The sequence below is a fragment of the Onychomys torridus genome, chromosome 17, assembly GCF_903995425.1.
Source record: "Onychomys torridus chromosome 17, mOncTor1.1, whole genome shotgun sequence".
NCBI classification, from domain to species: domain Eukaryota; kingdom Metazoa; phylum Chordata; class Mammalia; order Rodentia; family Cricetidae; genus Onychomys; species Onychomys torridus.
Genome location: NC_050459.1, coordinates 17,877,684 through 17,894,484, shown reverse-complemented (window position 1 = coordinate 17,894,484; position 16,801 = coordinate 17,877,684). Strand labels below are relative to the sequence as shown.

Here is a 16,801-nt window from a genome sequence, read left to right as displayed (position 1 = left end):
AACTCAAGAGATCCACCAGCTTCTGCCCCGCCCCCTGGTGCTGGGATTAAAAGCGTGCGCCACCATGCTATTTTAAAACAGTTAAGAGGAATCAACTATCAGACAGAGATACGAAGAAGAAGGAAAACACTACAAGCGGACAGGAGTTTTCTGGCTGTCTTGCAAAGATATGGTCAGTCAAGTGGGGACCAATGAGAGAACTGCAGGTCCTGTCTGGCCGCCTGAGCGGGCGTAGCTGGTGTAAGCAGGTCTCTGGGATGAGTTGGAGGGATGAGCGAGAATGCAGACCAGACACTCCTCCCTCGCGCTCAGGAGTGCACGCAGGTGCAAATGCATCCCCACTGGTCCGCACGTAGTTGTAAACAGAGGTGAACAGTTTGTGTCCATGGGATTTGCAGAGCGACGGCTGTTTTTGCTGTGGCTTGGGTGTGAAGGCCGTGATGTAGCACAAATGAAAGCCGGCACACACAGTCAAGAAGGAAAATACTCCTGTGACCAGAAACTACCTCACCACAACTAACAGGGAATCCTGCGTCTCAAACCCCGGCATCTTTCCCCCAAACTCCCCGATACGCGGATCAGCAACTCCACCTTCTTCCGCCCGGAAGGGCTTCAACCGCCTACAGAAGGCGAACCCTCTCCCAGCCACCGCGCACCTCACCGCAATGCGCAGCTGCAAACGGGTCGCTTTACGGCCGGAGGGGCGGGGCGTCAACGTGTGGCGCAGAATGAGCTTAGGAGCGGCAAGGCTTTTTGCGACAGGACGTAAGTGACGGCGAAGGTGGTGCGACAGCTGCTGGAGGGCCGAGGAGGCGGGTTTGTGTTTCCAGGGCCGAACCAGGATGAGGCGGGGGCGCGGGTCCTGGGCTCGGGTAGCTGGAGGCCCTCGGCTACAGCCATGAGTGAAGGGGAACGGCGAGGGGGAGGCCTTGGGCGTCTCCGGGCGGTGGGTGGCTCCGGAGGGCTGGCGGGCCGGACAGCCGGCTCCAGGCCGGCAATCTGACCCGTGTCTTCCCCCGAACTCGCAGAGTGGCGGCGGGTCGTGTCCTCGCCATGAGGCCGCAGCAGGCGCCGGTGTCCGGGAAGGTGTTCATTCAGCGAGACTACAGCAGTGGCACACGCTGCCAGTTCCAGACCAAGTTCCCCGCGGAGCTGGAGAACAGGGTACGTACGCAGCCTGCCTCCCTGCACCTGCCCTGGGGAGGGAAGAGTCCCTGGGGCGGGAGGGAGTGTAGGGCTACCATCCCACCCGCTGTCTCTTGGTTCTGGAGAGCTGTAGACCTCCAGACTCACAGCAGAAGGTGTACTGAGAAGGTAAGGTCTGGTACTTGGAGAAGGACTACTAAGGCCAAGGCTCAGAGTCCAGAGATCTTATAGAACTTTAAGATACACACACACACACACACACACACACACACACACACACACACACACACGGTGATTGACACCTTGATGAGGCGCTGATTCCAAGGCTCAGAGTCCAGAGATCTTATAGAACTTTAAGATACACACACACACACACACACACACACACACACACACACACACACACGGTGATTGACACCTTGATGAGGCGCTGATTCCTAGGACTCCAGGCCACCTCATACAGCCTGTGGTAACCTATATCCTACTGCCTTAACATACAAAAGAAGACGTCATCCTTCTCATGACTGATGTTTGTGGTCACCGTGCTGATCATCTTGTTCAGCCGAAAGGGTTTATTAGTGATGTGCCTGGTAGGCCAGGCAGGCCTTCTTGGAACCTGAAAAACGTACATGGGCCTGGGCAGGAACGACTCAGGAACTTGTAGTGAACGCTTCACTCCCAGTCGTAATCACAGGGACACTGGGAGCTTCCCGTTTGCCTTGCTTATCAAAACTGTCATCGGGGCCTTTGGGTAGCCTTGTAAACAAAGATGGATTTGTTTGTCATGCCTTAAGATGTAACAACTCCAAACTGTATCCTACTGTAAAAGTGCAGGGAGCATGAGTTAATGACTGTGTGTGCCTGTGTCTACCCAGTGTGATTCTCTTGTTCTTCAGCCGTATTACTCACAGTCTGTTTCCTGTTCAGAAGTCAGTTTCTGAAAACTGAGCTAGGAAGGTGAGGAACTTAGAGGTGATTAAGCATGGTGTGGGTGTGGGGCTAAGAAATGCTGGTCGTGGACTAGGTGGGTGGAGATGAGTGCGTACTAGAGAAATGTGTCCTAACCATTTAAAATCAATATGTCGGTTTGTAGGCTGGGTGTGTAGCTCAGTGCCAGAGCCTGTTCGTAGCAGGTTGAGGGCCCAGGGTTCTGTCTCCAGTACTGAATAGTCAGGCCTGTAATCCCAGCTACTAGGAGGGTTAAGGCAGGAAGGTTGCAACTTCAAGACCAGCCTGGACAGCTTGAAGATAACCCTGATCCAAAGTAGCTTGAAAAGAGTGGGGGTCCTAATGACGTAGTTCAGTGGTAGACCATTTATCTAGCATGTGTGAGTCTGTGGTTCAGACCCCAGGATTATCTGATTATTAGTGTTGGGAAATCATTGATGCGTTATCTTTTCCTTAAGTTTAATTTATGACCATAGGCAAGTTAGTGGCCCAGTTGCCTTTTTTTTTTCTTTTTTCTTTAAAACTATGAATTAAAGATCAAGCAAGGTTTGAAAAGATACTGTATAAATAGGGCATGGCCATAAAGACCTGGGTGCCAGGGGCAGGATTCTGAGTTACAGACCAGTATGGACTGCATAGGAAGACTGTCTCAAAGAGAGTAAGGAGGGAAAGGATAGTGTGGTTTTGATTTACTTGTTTGTGAAATGCCATTTAGATGCCTTTGTTGACTGGTTTCAAAGTAAAACTTCTCTCTTTACTGAGCCAGACACATATATGCCAAGTTAAACACTAGTCTTTATGTATGGTAGAACTGTTCTTTGATAATCTTAAATTGAAATAACAAGATGTAGTCACATCATCCCACATATTATTACAGGAAATTGATGTTGCTAAATTCTGGCATCCAAAAATGGTACTTCTTTAACATGATAAACTCCAGAATTGCTTGTGGTACTGAGCACTATATGGAATGTGCCTTTGACTTTTGTTTGTTTGTTTGTTTGTTTTGTTTTGTTTTGTTTTTCAAGACAGGGTTTCTCTGTGTAGCTTTGCGCCTTTCCTGGAACTTGCTTGGTAGACCAGGCTGGCCTTGAACTCACAGAGATCCGCCTGCCTCTGCCTCCCGAGTGCTGGGATTATAGGCGTGCGCCACCACCACCCGGCTGCCCTTGACTTTTTTAGTGTATGAGTTAAACACTAGTTTATACCTTACCACCTGGAAAAGCTTTATGTTGAGTATATTGATTATAAGTTAAGATTTCCTTACTTTGTATGATGGGAAAGGTTTACTTCTCTACTAACCTAGAAATACTACTTATTGCTCTGCCAATAGGCCTGATTCATTCCATGAGACTGTCACACTGTGCAGCTTCACTGAGAAAGAAACTAATACACAGTTGTCTTACATTACAGTAAACAGTGAGTGCATGATGTTTGAGTGGCAGATGAATTGTGTCAGTTAACAAGTCTGCTTCCCCCGTCTGGTAGAATGTGATACTTTGATACCTGTGTACAGTGATTACAACTGCTTCTGACCCGAGAGACTTAAGAGCTCCAGGACTGGATCATAAAATACTATTGACTTCAGAAAAATGTATCTGGACTGGATATGTGGCTCAGTGATAGGGTGTTTGCCTAGCGTGTTTGAGACCCTGGGTCAGAATGATAGTGTTCATTGAAATGCTCTACTAGTGAATAGGCATTTAAAGTTCTAGGATAAAATATAGAAATTTGAAGTCCACAAAACATTGTTATAAGAAAATAAGGCCGAGCGGTGGTGGCGCACACCTGTAATCCCAGCACTTGGGAGGCAAAGGCAGGTGGATCTCCATGAGTTCAAGGCCAGCCTGGTTTACAAAGCAAGTTCCCCGACAGCCTCCAAAGCTTCAGAGAAACCCTATCTCCAAAAAAAAAAAAAAAGAAAGAAAGAAAAAAGAAAAACAAATTATTAGCACTAGAGAGAACTCAGTTTTTAGAGTAGTTGACTAATGTGCAGGAGCCCTGGGTTCTGTCCCCTGCTCCACATAAAATTAGGTGTGATGGTGTTTGCCTTTAACCATAGTCAGATGGAGAAGATATAGGGATCAGGATGTGAAAGTCATCTTGTCTTTAGCTATGTAATGACTTTGAATCTAGAGTGACAAGCAGGATGGAGGTAGCAGGACTGTCCTTTGCCAGTTAACGACAGGAACGTGATCTGAGAAGTGGGTTGTGAGGCAGTTGCCTCCTCTGAGCATCACATGTTGTATATATGCCATGGAACTTGTGGGACATATACAGCCTGTTCTTAACTAAAGTGTCACTGGGAGACAAATGACAACTGTATTAGTGTGAACGTAGGGTAACCATGTCACTAAATAGAGGTTGTGTCACTTTGAGAATGCTGCCCTTCTCATAGTATCTAGAAACAAAATAAGAGGAGCCTGAGAAAACAACATAGAGCTTACCATTTGGTCACTCTACTTAAAATACTCTTGCCCTTTTGCCTAGTAAATTTAGTATTCAGATGCTTGTTTTAAGCATACTCTCAATTGGAAATGATGGTACACACCTTAAACCCCAGCATTTGGAAGGGCAAAGCAGGAAAATCACAAGTATGAGGCCATCTTGGGCTACAGAGTGAGACTCTGTTTTGAAAAAATAAATAAATACTCTTCCAAGATAAAAGGAACCTCTTATGTGCCCCTACAATTAAGGGTATATGTATGTAGACTGGCCATAGCATTATAGGTACTCAAAATACAAACATATATGACTAGAAAGAGTATCTTTAGAATTTCAGTGTAGAGAAGTGGCATTTTGAACTTTCAAGATTTCCAATATCCCATAAGATGGATGGATAGTTAAACCCCAAGCAGTTGTATTAGTAACATGGGTCCAGATTTAATCACAAAAAAAGTGATTCGCCTTGTCTTTGGGGGGTTATTTTTTAATTAGGGGCTTGTTTACAGTTTCAGAGGATGAGTGGACTCCATGACCATCATGGTAGGGGGCATGGCAGCAGGTAAGCAGGCATGGCATTGGAGCGATAGCTGAGAGCTTACATCTGATATGTAAATTGGAGTCAGGGAAAGAGCTAACTGGAATAGCAAGAATCTTTTGAAACCTCAAAGCCCACCCTCCAGTGACAAACCTCCTTCAACGAGGCCACACCTTCTAATTCTTAGCAAACAGTTCCACAACTGGGGATCATTCAAAGATGAACGAGTGGGGGCCATTCTCATTCAGATCACCACAGCAAAGAAAGACTACTCATCCTCCTGCCTTGGCATCCCATGCTGGGACCACAGTGTATGCTACCATGCCTGATCTATTTCTTGTCTTTTAAATTCAGAATATTGTCAAAACAATAAGGTGACATTGTGGTAGCAAACAATGAATTGATCATCTTTATTTCTAAAACTTATTTTTAAATTCTTTCCTTTCCGCAGATTGATAGACAGCAGTTTGAAGAAACAGTTCGAACTCTAAATAACCTTTACGCAGAAGCAGAGAAACTTGGAGGCCAGTCATATCTTGAAGGCTGCTTGGCTTGTTTAACAGCATATACCATCTTCTTATGCATGGAAACTCATTATGAGAAGGTATGCCTTCATTTGTGTTCAGAAACTCTAAAAATCATGAAAGAAGATAAGTTTTTATAGAGTAACAGCTGCTTTAAACTTTAGAAGCATGTATAATAATAATTCAGATTTTGTTATTGCTCCTATGTCCAGAGCACATGGGAATGAGTCCCAAGTGGTTCAGAACAGGTCAAAATGTGTATTGTATGTCTGTTTGGAGTAACAGGTCAGTGGACAGACTCCACATGTAAATTGAATGTAGAAAATCTGTATGTCTTTATTATCTCTTTTTTTTTTTGAGAGAATCTTTTTACTTTGTTTTCCAAAAGTTCATCTTCACTCTTATCCTCCAACTTGAGTTCTTTCTCCTCTTTCAGCTGCCCACCAGAGTTTCTGGTGCCAACCTAAGATGCTCAGAATACAATGTCCCACCTCCCTGTTCTGTTCAGGGGTACCCTGTCTATTTAGCCTGTCTTTAGGCATGAGAAGTGAAGAGGGAAATAGTCAGTTGTAAAGAGCTGCAGGGTTTTCTGTTTTCCCGTTTGTCAAAGTGGCATGCTGTTCTCTGCCATCTTCTCTGTCGATGCCTTGCCATCTCATTCTTAGACTATATTCTCCTACCTCCCTTCTCTGTGGTCTTTGCTTTTCCGGCCTGCCTTTCCCTGTCTTTATACATACAGCCTTAGCTCCCCTGCCACTCCTAAGTCAGTGGCCTGCCTTCGCTCCCTGGTTATGGCTCAGTCAGCAAGATCCTCCTGAAGGTACCAGGTGCCTTCCTAGCTCTGTCTCCCACATGCTTCCTTCACTTGTTTCAACAGCCAGACTTGGTTAGTTTTCAGTCAACAGTAGGTCTGTGGTCCTCTTCACCCAGAGGCTGTTCTTTCCATTTCCAGTTACAACCAGTCCTGTTTCCTGTTCCTCCCAACTTTACTTCACTCTTACAATCAGATTATTTCTCTCTTGGGTCCTGATAACATTTAAATGATTCTGTCCATTTTCTGGCACGTGTGATGCAACACTGTGACACATAGGGATATGTGTCCTTGTTTTTCCTCTTCAACTACAGGTATGCCTTAACCGTTTTGTTATTCATTTATGCCTAAACTATGTTTTGACTATATTGGGCACTCTTTGAATGTGTGTTAAATAAATGACTATGTTACCACAGTAAACTCCAAACATACCTGTCAATTCTTACAGTGTTTATAGAATGAAATCCTGTAAGGCTGTCCACAGTACAGACCACCTAAAAGCAAAGTCCCTGTGATGATCATACATTTCGTCGTGTAAGGGAGAGCAGAAAGAGTTGCAGTTAGAATGTTGGATCTGTTGGAGACTAGATGGCTCAGTACCAGAACACTTTGCCTAGCATGTGTAAAGCCCCTGGTGTGCTCTCTAGTGTCATAGAAAGACAGTGAGTCAGGGTAGCATGTGACAGTAATCTCAGCAATTGGGATCAGGAAGTCAAGCCCAGCCTCTGTTACCCTGTGAGTTAAAAGCCAGCTTAGGCTTTGTGAGATTGTTTGTGAGATTGATTGAGGTAAAGTAAAACGTGTGGAGCTGCTGCCGAACGTGCTGCTTCATTCCTCGTAGCATCCTCCATGTGCCCTCTTCACCCGATCGCCACTCTGTCCTAGGAGAAGCGTGCGCTTAGCTAACTGAAGGAGCTACAAATGCATTCCTGTGTAATTGTCAAAATCAGATTCCCCGTCTGTGTTCAGTCTTCGTGCCTCTTTTTTATTTTTTAATGGTCTGTTTGATGAGGGAAGGGTCAGGGGATTTTTCTCATTCAAGAAGTATGTATTCAAAAGCTTGCAGGGGTTGGAGAGATGGCTCAGCGGTTAAGAGCACTAGCTGCTCTTCCAGAGGTCCTGAGTTCAATTCCCAGCAGCCACAACCATCTATAATGGGGTCTCATGCCTTCTTCTGGCCTGCAGGGATACATGCAGACAGAGTACTCATACCAAAAAAAAGAAAAGAATATTTAAAAACTTGCATTGCTATGCCAAGCAAGAAGCCAGGGACAAAACCTGTACAATGCAGACAAACATGGTTGCTGACCTTGTGGGGTTTCTGAGCTAATGCTAGCAAGAGATAACAACAGGAGAGAAGTGAAACCTACAAAAGTGTAGTTGTAATAAGTGCTGTGAAGGAAGCAAACTGGCCTCAGATAGAAAATATCAAGGGGGACCTGCTTAAGGTTGTATGTGATCAGAAAAGACCTCCAAGGTGCTGACACAGGATAGAAAACCTCATGCCATTCAGACAGAAGTGAGTATGCAGAATCACTGTGAATTTGATAGGTTCTAGAAACCAAAAAAAGATGCTGTGGCTCAAGATGAGGACCAGAGAAAGAGTGGCTAAGGATAAACTTGAGAAAAACAGGAGTCGTATCCTGGGGGAGTGCATAGTCCTTGGGAAGAAGTATAGATTTTATCTCCAGTATAGCAGGAGCCACTCGGACTTTATACAGAAGGTAGATAGGGCAGCACTGATTCTAAGTAGTCTTCAGATCCGTGGGAAAAGAGCCCAGGAGTGGGAATGAACAAACGAGTTAGGAGTTCACAGAATTCTAAGCTGAGAGTACTTGGATTAGGAGCAGGGCAGTTTGGGTGGAAGGAAGTGACTGGTTCCAAAGGACGAGTTGATAACAGAAGCAGGATCCACAGCAGCTAACTTTAGGGAAGGAGGGAACATTGGATTTCCTTCAATAAAAACATGGTCATCCAGCGGGTGCTCTCGGAGAAGTGAGTTTCCGCCATCGATGGGAGAAGGACAACCTTGGAGTGACAGTTATAGGAGGAAGTTAATAATTGGGTACTAGACAAGTCATTCCAGCTACAGGATCTCGACACATTCATTTCGGAGTTCTCTCAACTATAAAGTAGATCTTGTAATTAATCTATTGCCTCACATATAGTAAATGTTAAACATTTTCTTGAAGTAGATTTTCAAAAAATACTTTTATGCATTTATGTATTGTATGGGCACACATACATATGCCAGGGCACCTGTGGAGATAGAGAGCAACCTCAGGTATAGGCTTGAGGCTTGTCTTCCCCTCTGATTGATTGCGACAGGTTCTCATTGTGTTGTTCATTGCTGCACATCCGGGCTAGCTGGCCCTCAAATTTCCTATCTGCTGCTGCGGTGGGCTTGCATTGCTGATGCTTGTGCCTCTGTTTCCAGCTTCTGCATGAGTTTTGGGCTCTGAACTCAGGTCATTGGGCTTGCGTGGCAGACAGTCTCCTCACCCACCACGTCCGTTAGCTCTCCAGCGTTGAAACACTAAAGTTTCTTAGTCTGCGAACAGTAAACCAAATACAGTGCTTACACTTTAGTGTATGGGTTGACTTTTCTAAAACTGTCAATAATCCTTTTCAAACTTGCTTGAACAGTTATGCACTTTGTTGTTTATAATATGCTATTTATTGATTTTTCTGTGAAGATAAAGACGTTAGTGTTACTTCTCCATTGTTGCTATCTATTAGGATTAGAGAACAATGAGCTTGTAGAAGGTCTCCTCACTGTCAGCTTTGTTTACACACTAGAAAGCATCCCTTCTGACTGTGGGCTGTAATTAGAAGGACACTTGAGTATTTTCTGAAAATACTGAGATTCTGATCTCAACTCAGCCTGGCTTGCTGTCTTTCTAGCAGCCTGTTTGAAGTATCACATTCTCAGGAAGAACAGCTGTCTATTCTGGAGGTTTGGTGGTGTTCATGTTTCATTTTGTAAACGTTACACTAGTTGAGATTGTGTTACGTGTTTGTAATTTTGTTACATATTTTGGTTTGTTTTGACATTGATTTACAGTTATAAGAACTGGTGGATGGCTCAGTGGATAGAGGAGCTTGTGTATAGGCCCGATGACCTGAGTTTGAGCCCTGGATTCTACAGGGTGACGGGGGAAATGAATCCCAATAGTTGTGCTCTTAGCCTTCACACATGTGCCCTGGTCAGACACACACGTATATACACATACACATAAAAAAAATCAATCTAAGCATGAATAAATTGTCATATTAAGGCCTCTTGGGACAGAAATATCAGGTATAGTTTGGGACAGCTACCCATATTAACAGCTTACTGTTACTAGGAATGAAGAGTCCAAAAGCAACTTGCATTGCCTTCTCCAAAATAGTGTAAGAAGATTGGAAATTTATTTTGAGAGAGGGAGAGAGACTGAACCATTTTGTTTCTGAACTGATAGCCAGATGCCCAGGAATGGTACTAAAGGTTAAACAGAAACTTTGCCCAACAAATTGTGCTTGAATGAAGTAAAGGAATACTACTTCCTTGCTAGTCATCTGAGCCCAAGGAGGAAAGTTGCTCTCAAGGGACTCATTCTTAAAAACCATCCATGCACACACAACTCTGTTCCCTCTAATATTAATGGACTGGGGCTAAGGGAGACTTGGTTTCTAGTTTCCCATTCTGGTGGTTGAGGTAAGAAAATTGGAAAGATGATTGAAAGACCTGAGTTGAACTCATTTGTGGGCTGCTTCCTTCCAGTCATGAATTTAGAGCGATTGACAGACATGAAGGTAATGCCTGTGGGGTTTGCTCATAATGACCGAGCCCAGCTCACATTCTTCAGAGCTGAAAATGAGACAGTGATACACACATTGCTGCAAGTAGTTAGGTTTAAAAAGGGATTTTTAGAAGTAGTGTTTTACATTTACTAAATAAAGAACCATGTAGATTGCTCTTTGAATATCTGTCCACACTGTTTTTAAAAAGGGAATAAACCTGAGATTATATGACCCCCCAAAGATAGAATCTAAATAGCATATATATATATTAGTATATGTATGTTTTCCTTCAATAAGAAATCTAGTTGAACCACAGTGTAGCATTTTATTTTATTTTATTTATTTATTTATTCATTTTTGGTTTTTCGAGACAGGGTTTCTCTGTGTAGCTTTGCGCCTTTCCTGGAACTCTCTTTGTAGCCCAGGCTGGCCTCGAACTCACAGAGATCCGCCTGGCTCTGCCTCTCCAGTGCTGGGATTCAAGGCGTGCGCCACCACTGCCCGGCTGAGCTTTGTATTTTAAGTGAGTTTATACCAGACTGTCTCCATTGAAACAGCTGCCTCCTTTGTTCTTCTCCTGGCCTGTCTGACACTCAGTCAGTGCTTGGCATCCAGCACCACTTTGGTTTTGTGCACCGCTTTCCTCTGAGTTGTGGTCAGGTTTGCAGCCTCATTGGCTCCCAGTGTGAGTCTAAGGAAGTGCAGGGGAGCTTAAAGACCAAGCCACGGTCCTCAGAATGCTAAAGCCAGAGAAGGGAGCTCATGACTTTGAGCCTGAAGTCAAGCGTGTAGCTCCTTGACTTTAGGTAAAGCCACTAAGATGTATTTTCTTACTCTCAGAATTGACTGTTTCTCAAAGTTCTTTGTGTCCTATCTGGGTTTCGTCTACATTTGTTTTGACTTTTACAAGCTTAATACTAAATTTATAATTTGAAGTTCCTGTCTAGGAAACAAGAGCAAGCTACAGAGTATCAATGTATGCAAACATAGGAATGATTCAAGACACCTGTGGTCAGAAGCCCCGCAAGCCTGTGTGCTTTACAAAGGAAATAAACCTCCTGGGACCCGGACAGCTCCCTTTTGTTAGGGGCAGAGTCATTACTTTAAATGGCTGAAAACACACAAAAGGGAGAAAAGTAGTTCTTAAGCAGCAAGAATGATCCTTCATATTAGAAGAGGCCACATTAACTGATGGCACTTTGTAAGTAGTAGAAGGAAAACTGTGTGTATAAACAACTGCCCTGTGTCCAGGACGGGTGAGTGGATTAGAGGTTGGTTCTCACTGTATTTGTGTACATTTGCCCTGCACTGGAGTCCAGCACACTGTACACATGGTGTCTTGTGAGCAGCTGATAAGAGCCAGATAAAAGGCTCTGTTCTGCCTTATAAAAGTCAGTGTAACTTGCATTGACAACCAGCTCACTGTCTGAATATTTTGAGATCTAGCTAACACTTCAGATGAAATCTATAAAAAGCTGTGGCGTTTCCTTTTGGCAGGTCCTGAAGAAAGTCTCCAAATACATTCAAGAACAGAATGAGAAGATATATGCTCCCCAAGGCCTCCTCCTAACAGACCCCATCGAGAGAGGACTCCGAGTTGTATCTTTTTAGTCCCGATCAGAAGGTCTAAATATCTATAAAAAGAAAATTGTGATGGTACTGTTTGCCCTTGGCCAGAAAGAATTTAATTCCTACTCCTTCTTATATGTGCATTCAGAATTTTCATATGAATTCTATACCATAAGCATCCCTTCGCCAACATGTTCTCTTAAAGCACATCTCTGAACTTCGCGTTGTACCGCTCTCTGGATTGTTTAGTGTTCTGGTTACTGTCTTTCCTGATTCCGAGGGCATCTTATGGTAATAATGAAGCTTGTAAGAGTAATATATCTCAGCTGCAGAAACTGAGCCTGAAGCCCCTTTGAAATGTGTGGGGAGATCTGTCATCCAAATGAATTATAGTCCACAGGTTCATCTAGTTGAAGTCTGTTACAGATGCCAGATGTATAATTCTGTCACCTTTGACATACTATCTGTATTTTTAGAGGCAATAGGCCTTGAGAAATCACTAAGTAGATTTGGTAAATAAAATTGCAAAACCTCATTTACTTGATAAATGAAGTAATGACTAAACAGTTTTTAACCTAGTCACATCACCCTATACTGTGCAGCTGATAACTTCAGAGTTTTATTTTACTCAGCAGCAATGGTTCTTTTAGGGGTCACAAACCCTCTCCCAAAAAAACGCTTTCATATAATTTCAGGGTACTTTGAGCCCCTGAATTCCTATGAATTCTTAGTTGTGAATCTCCTGGTTACAAAAAAAAGATATTTTCCAGGGGCTGGAGAAATGGCTCAGTGGTTAGGAGCACGGGCTGCTCCTGCAGAGAGAGGACTTAGGTTTGATTCCCAGCACCCATGTGGCAGCTCACATCCGTAACTCCAGTTCAGGGGATCAGACACCTTCATGATGGGCACTGCACACGCTTCGTGTGTGTGTGTACATACATGCAGACAGGACATACACATAAATAAATGTAAAGAAAAAACTGCAGATTTTTAAAACTAGCGTTTTAAAAGTAACTATACTCAAATCATAGCAGATATTAACTTTTTGCAGAGCAGAAAAAGGATGTTTAAACTGAAGTAGGAGGACATTTTAATAATCCAAAGATAAGCAAGACAGAATGCGTAAGCCACACTGCACGTCATCTTGCTATGGTCTGTCCCCTCCGTGTGTTACAGTCTAGTGTGTTTTCTTAACGGCCATGCTGTTTAGATTGAAATCACCATCTATGAAGACAGAGGTGTGAGCAGTGGAAGATAAACCATAGAATTAAAGGTGAATCTGAAATCACGTGGCTTCTATGCAGTTTAAAAATGTTTAATTATGCATGACTTTTTCCCTTGCTTGACAAATAACAGACTGAATCATATAGGGTATTCTACTCATTGTATATGCTTCAGCTAGTCACAGGTTCACTTGGTATTTTAAATGTGTGTGTAACCCAAAATTTATTTGCTTACCGACTTTAATTTTTATTTTCCCCTTTGTTATCTTAGACTGGTGGTTATTGTGATATTTAGAGAGGAGTGTTTGGCTTGTTTAATATTTGAGCTGTTCTAGCTCTCTAAGAGTCGGGTGTCATACATAGAAATCAGCTCAGAGATTCTCCTGCCTATGTGCCTTGGCTTTAAGGAAGCCTAGGGACATTTCAGGAGGGAATATGGCTTCAGAGCTTTTGGGAAGAAACTTTACCTGGAGGCTACAACATAAATGTCATTCTTTAGTATTCTTGTATATCCGGGTGATGCCCGTCAGTAAATAGGAACAAATTAATTACAGTAATGAAAACCTGTAGTTGGATATTGTTGAGCCTGTCTTTGTATTTGTTCAGCTCTCTCAAGGACAGAATGGTACTTCACTGCCCATCCATTTCAGTTACGGTCTGCTGGCCTTCGCAGGTGTCTGCTCCTGATTGGCAGGCAGCATAGCACAGAACCTAGAAAGCACACACATCTTCTAGGGCAACAAAACTAGCAGATGCCATTTGTGGGCTCCTGCTCTGCTGGGTATTGTGTTAACTGCATTTCTGAATCTCACAAGTCTCCACTTCAAATGAGCAAACTAAGAGAAATAGACTAGTGATCACGGTCGCACAGCTAACAAGTGTTGGATGAGCTCAAGGCTGATTAGCCACAAAGGCACATCCTAGACCATGCTTGTCTCAGTGTTTGCAGCACAGGGACGTACAGAAAGGACACATCATGGGTGTCTGGATGTTAATACCCCTTTCTTTTTCTTAGTAGCTTTTTAAAAAAGTCCATTTTGTCTCCTACTCATTTCCTGAATCCTATAAATCACTCAGCATTCCAAAACTGTAGTCTTTTAGCTGTAATCAGTATGTCACCTAAAGTTTTGAAAGCCAGAGGTCTAAATAATGACTGCCATATGTTTCCTTTCTTTTAAAAGGCTTTGTGTTGAACTCATGGCATTACTTGTCCATACATTTTCTCATGTACAGTTTCCAATCTGATATTTCTCAGACGAACCACCAGGAACTAACTCTCTGTGTGGTTTTTGTGATGTGCCGTTGGAATAAGTGTATCAATTATGGCTGCATTGACTTTGCACAGCCCATTTGTCATGACTCATTTTGTAGCCGTTACTACTTGAAAGAAATTTTTCTGAGGTGGTGTAAAGTTGTGAGCAATTGTACCCCAGAGCCTGATGTATCATTATTAAGGCAACAGTGACATTTTGAAATGGAAAAATTTGCATTAGGAACCTCTAGATAGTTGCATGGATGCAAATATTTTTGTTCAATACAGTGTAGTTTTCAGAGCTTTGTGCTCCTCAGTTCCAGGATCCAGTGTGGGGTAGGATGTTAGAGAAGGACATTGAGCTCTAAGAATGGTTTACTTAGTTCAGCTATTTCTCTTAAAGTCTACAAGGGTGTCTATAGTTTGAAATATTATTAGATGGGAATTAATAGTGTAACATGAGATCACAAACATGGGATGCTTTTACTTTTTAAAAGATCTTTAAGCAAAAGATATTTTGCCCTTCAGTTTTCTAATATCGTATTACCTATAGTAGATACATATGTTTTCACTCTAAGATTGTCTCTATTTAAGGATGAAATAGGGGTTGGAGAGATGGGTCAGTGGTTAAGAGAGCTGGCTGTTCTTTCAGAGGACTCGAGGCCAGTCACCAGTGCACTGCCTGGCCGTGACTGGAACTCCAGTTCAAAGAATCTGACGCCCTCTCCTGGCCTCCCTGGCACTGCACACATATGGTATACAGATACATGTAGGCAAAACACCGGTACACATAAAATAAAGGTTTTAAAAAAGATGAAATAAATTAGTGAGTCAGAAAGTGGTTGACATTTGTTAGCGCTTCCATGACAGCACATTCTAAATGATTAATCACCAAAACTCTGCTAAACAGTTGGGTATTAGCATAGCTCATGTCATTTGTAAGAGGTGCTTTGCAAGGTTATGTTTAGCATTCCTTTCTAAAGTATTTACTTTTCACCTCTTATAGATCCCGCCTCCAGCTGGGACCTTCGTCTATCCACTGGCCGATGGCCCTACCTCCTCTCCAGAGCGTAATTCTCTTGTATCTGCTGCCAGAGCCACGGTGCCACACCTGGAGTGACCTCTCGTCACTCAGCATCTACTTCGTGTCTCCCAGTTGTGTAGGACTGTAATCTTTTGATTCATTTCCAGGAAAATACAAAGAAACATTTCACTTTTTAAAATTCAAAGCCATTTAAACAATAGGCAGTTGGTCAGCCTAAGACAAAGTCTTTTTCTTACCTGACACCAGTATCATTGGTTCCAACCAGTTCCCTAGGTGGCTTTATAATTCAACAAGTCATGTCCTAGCACAGTTACTCCCCCAGATTAGTGACAGGTTTTGAGGGTGTGTCACACCTGTGCTTTGGCTAATGCACCGCCCAGATCTCCAAAAGCTGCCAGTCTTGACGTGATTCCGATCTTAAGACTGATTTCTGCTGTTTAATTTCAAAAACTGAAGCTCCCTGAGAAAATAATATATGTTATTTGTTTAGTATTGCAGTTATTAAAGCAGTATTTAATGCAATTCAGGTTATTTCTTTGAAAGCATTTATGTTAATGTGCATTACCTCGAAATGTTGGGAAGATGTTGTGTTGCTTGTTCATTACACAAATAAGTAAGCACAATAAGTAGATGCTCAGCCATCAGATATGCCTGCCCCTGCTCTGCCCCAAGTGTGTAATAGGCAAGTGTCCTAATAAACAAGTGACATTTAACTCTAGTTTTGTTACAATATAACTTAGGAGAAGAAGTTGATAGGAATTATACTGTATGATGCTAATCTGTAACCTACTCATGAACTGATTCATAGCCTCCTCACATACAGTATTCAGGGCACAGAAATCTTTGGAGTGACTCGGTAAGTTTCGGCTTCCACATTAAACTTACAAGTTCAAGTCAATTTTCCCAGCTCTTCTTTATCTCTGTACTCGTAGTATTGGAATTCTTATGTCCTTTCTTTCAGGAGTTTGAGAGCACTGTATTTGGGAGAAAGTTAAGAAATCTAAAGAATGAATGAAGCAGTTAAAAGTTTAACTTTTAGAGGTATTGTAGGTGCTAATACTGGATTTAATCTTTCAGATTAATTTGTTTTCTGGGCCTTGTAGTTATTCAGTAAGCTCCATAGATCTGTGTAATAATTTAATTGTATAAACCTCATTTGTTCCTTTAAAGCCTATACTAGTCTGTCTGCCTTTTAAACTTGTTGCAATAACTTTGCTGAAATACTAACACTTAGTAAAACTTTTCTTAAATAAACTCTGTGTGTTGTAGTTGATATGATTTGATAAAGGTCAATAGTGTGGCATTGTATTTGGAAAACAAGGCTATAATAACTGATACAATATAACTGTGTGTGTGTGTGTGTGTGTGTGTGTGTGTGTGTGTGTGTGTGTGTGTGTTGTATGGGGGTGCACTCATGCCATGGCATGCATGTGGAGGTCAGAGTCAATTCTCTTCTTCCACCAAGTGGACCCCAGGGATCAAACAAAGGAAAAGGAAAACTCAAACTCCAGTGTGCAAGA

General features: G+C 42.7%; 1 protein-coding gene across 3 annotated transcripts; it reads left to right on the top strand.

Annotated features, from left to right (window-relative positions):
* Positions 1 to 755: 755 nt before the first annotated feature.
* Golga7 (golgin A7) lies at positions 756 to 16,535 on the top strand. 3 transcript variants are annotated; one of them, XM_036166754.1, is made up of 6 exons: positions 756 to 816; positions 1,029 to 1,164; positions 5,526 to 5,678; positions 11,690 to 11,791; positions 12,972 to 13,034; positions 15,243 to 16,535. In XM_036166754.1, exons 2-5 carry the CDS (start codon positions 1,054 to 1,056, stop codon positions 13,017 to 13,019), a joined length of 414 nt encoding a protein of 137 aa, XP_036022647.1. In that variant the 5' UTR covers positions 756 to 816; positions 1,029 to 1,053; the 3' UTR covers positions 13,020 to 13,034; positions 15,243 to 16,535. The 3 variants fall into 3 exon arrangements, with proteins under 3 accessions (XP_036022647.1, XP_036022648.1, XP_036022649.1); XM_036166755.1 differs by having other exon boundaries at positions 806 to 872; XM_036166756.1 differs by lacking the exon at positions 756 to 816 and having other exon boundaries at positions 879 to 1,164; positions 12,967 to 13,034.
* Positions 16,536 to 16,801: the final 266 nt, after the last annotated feature.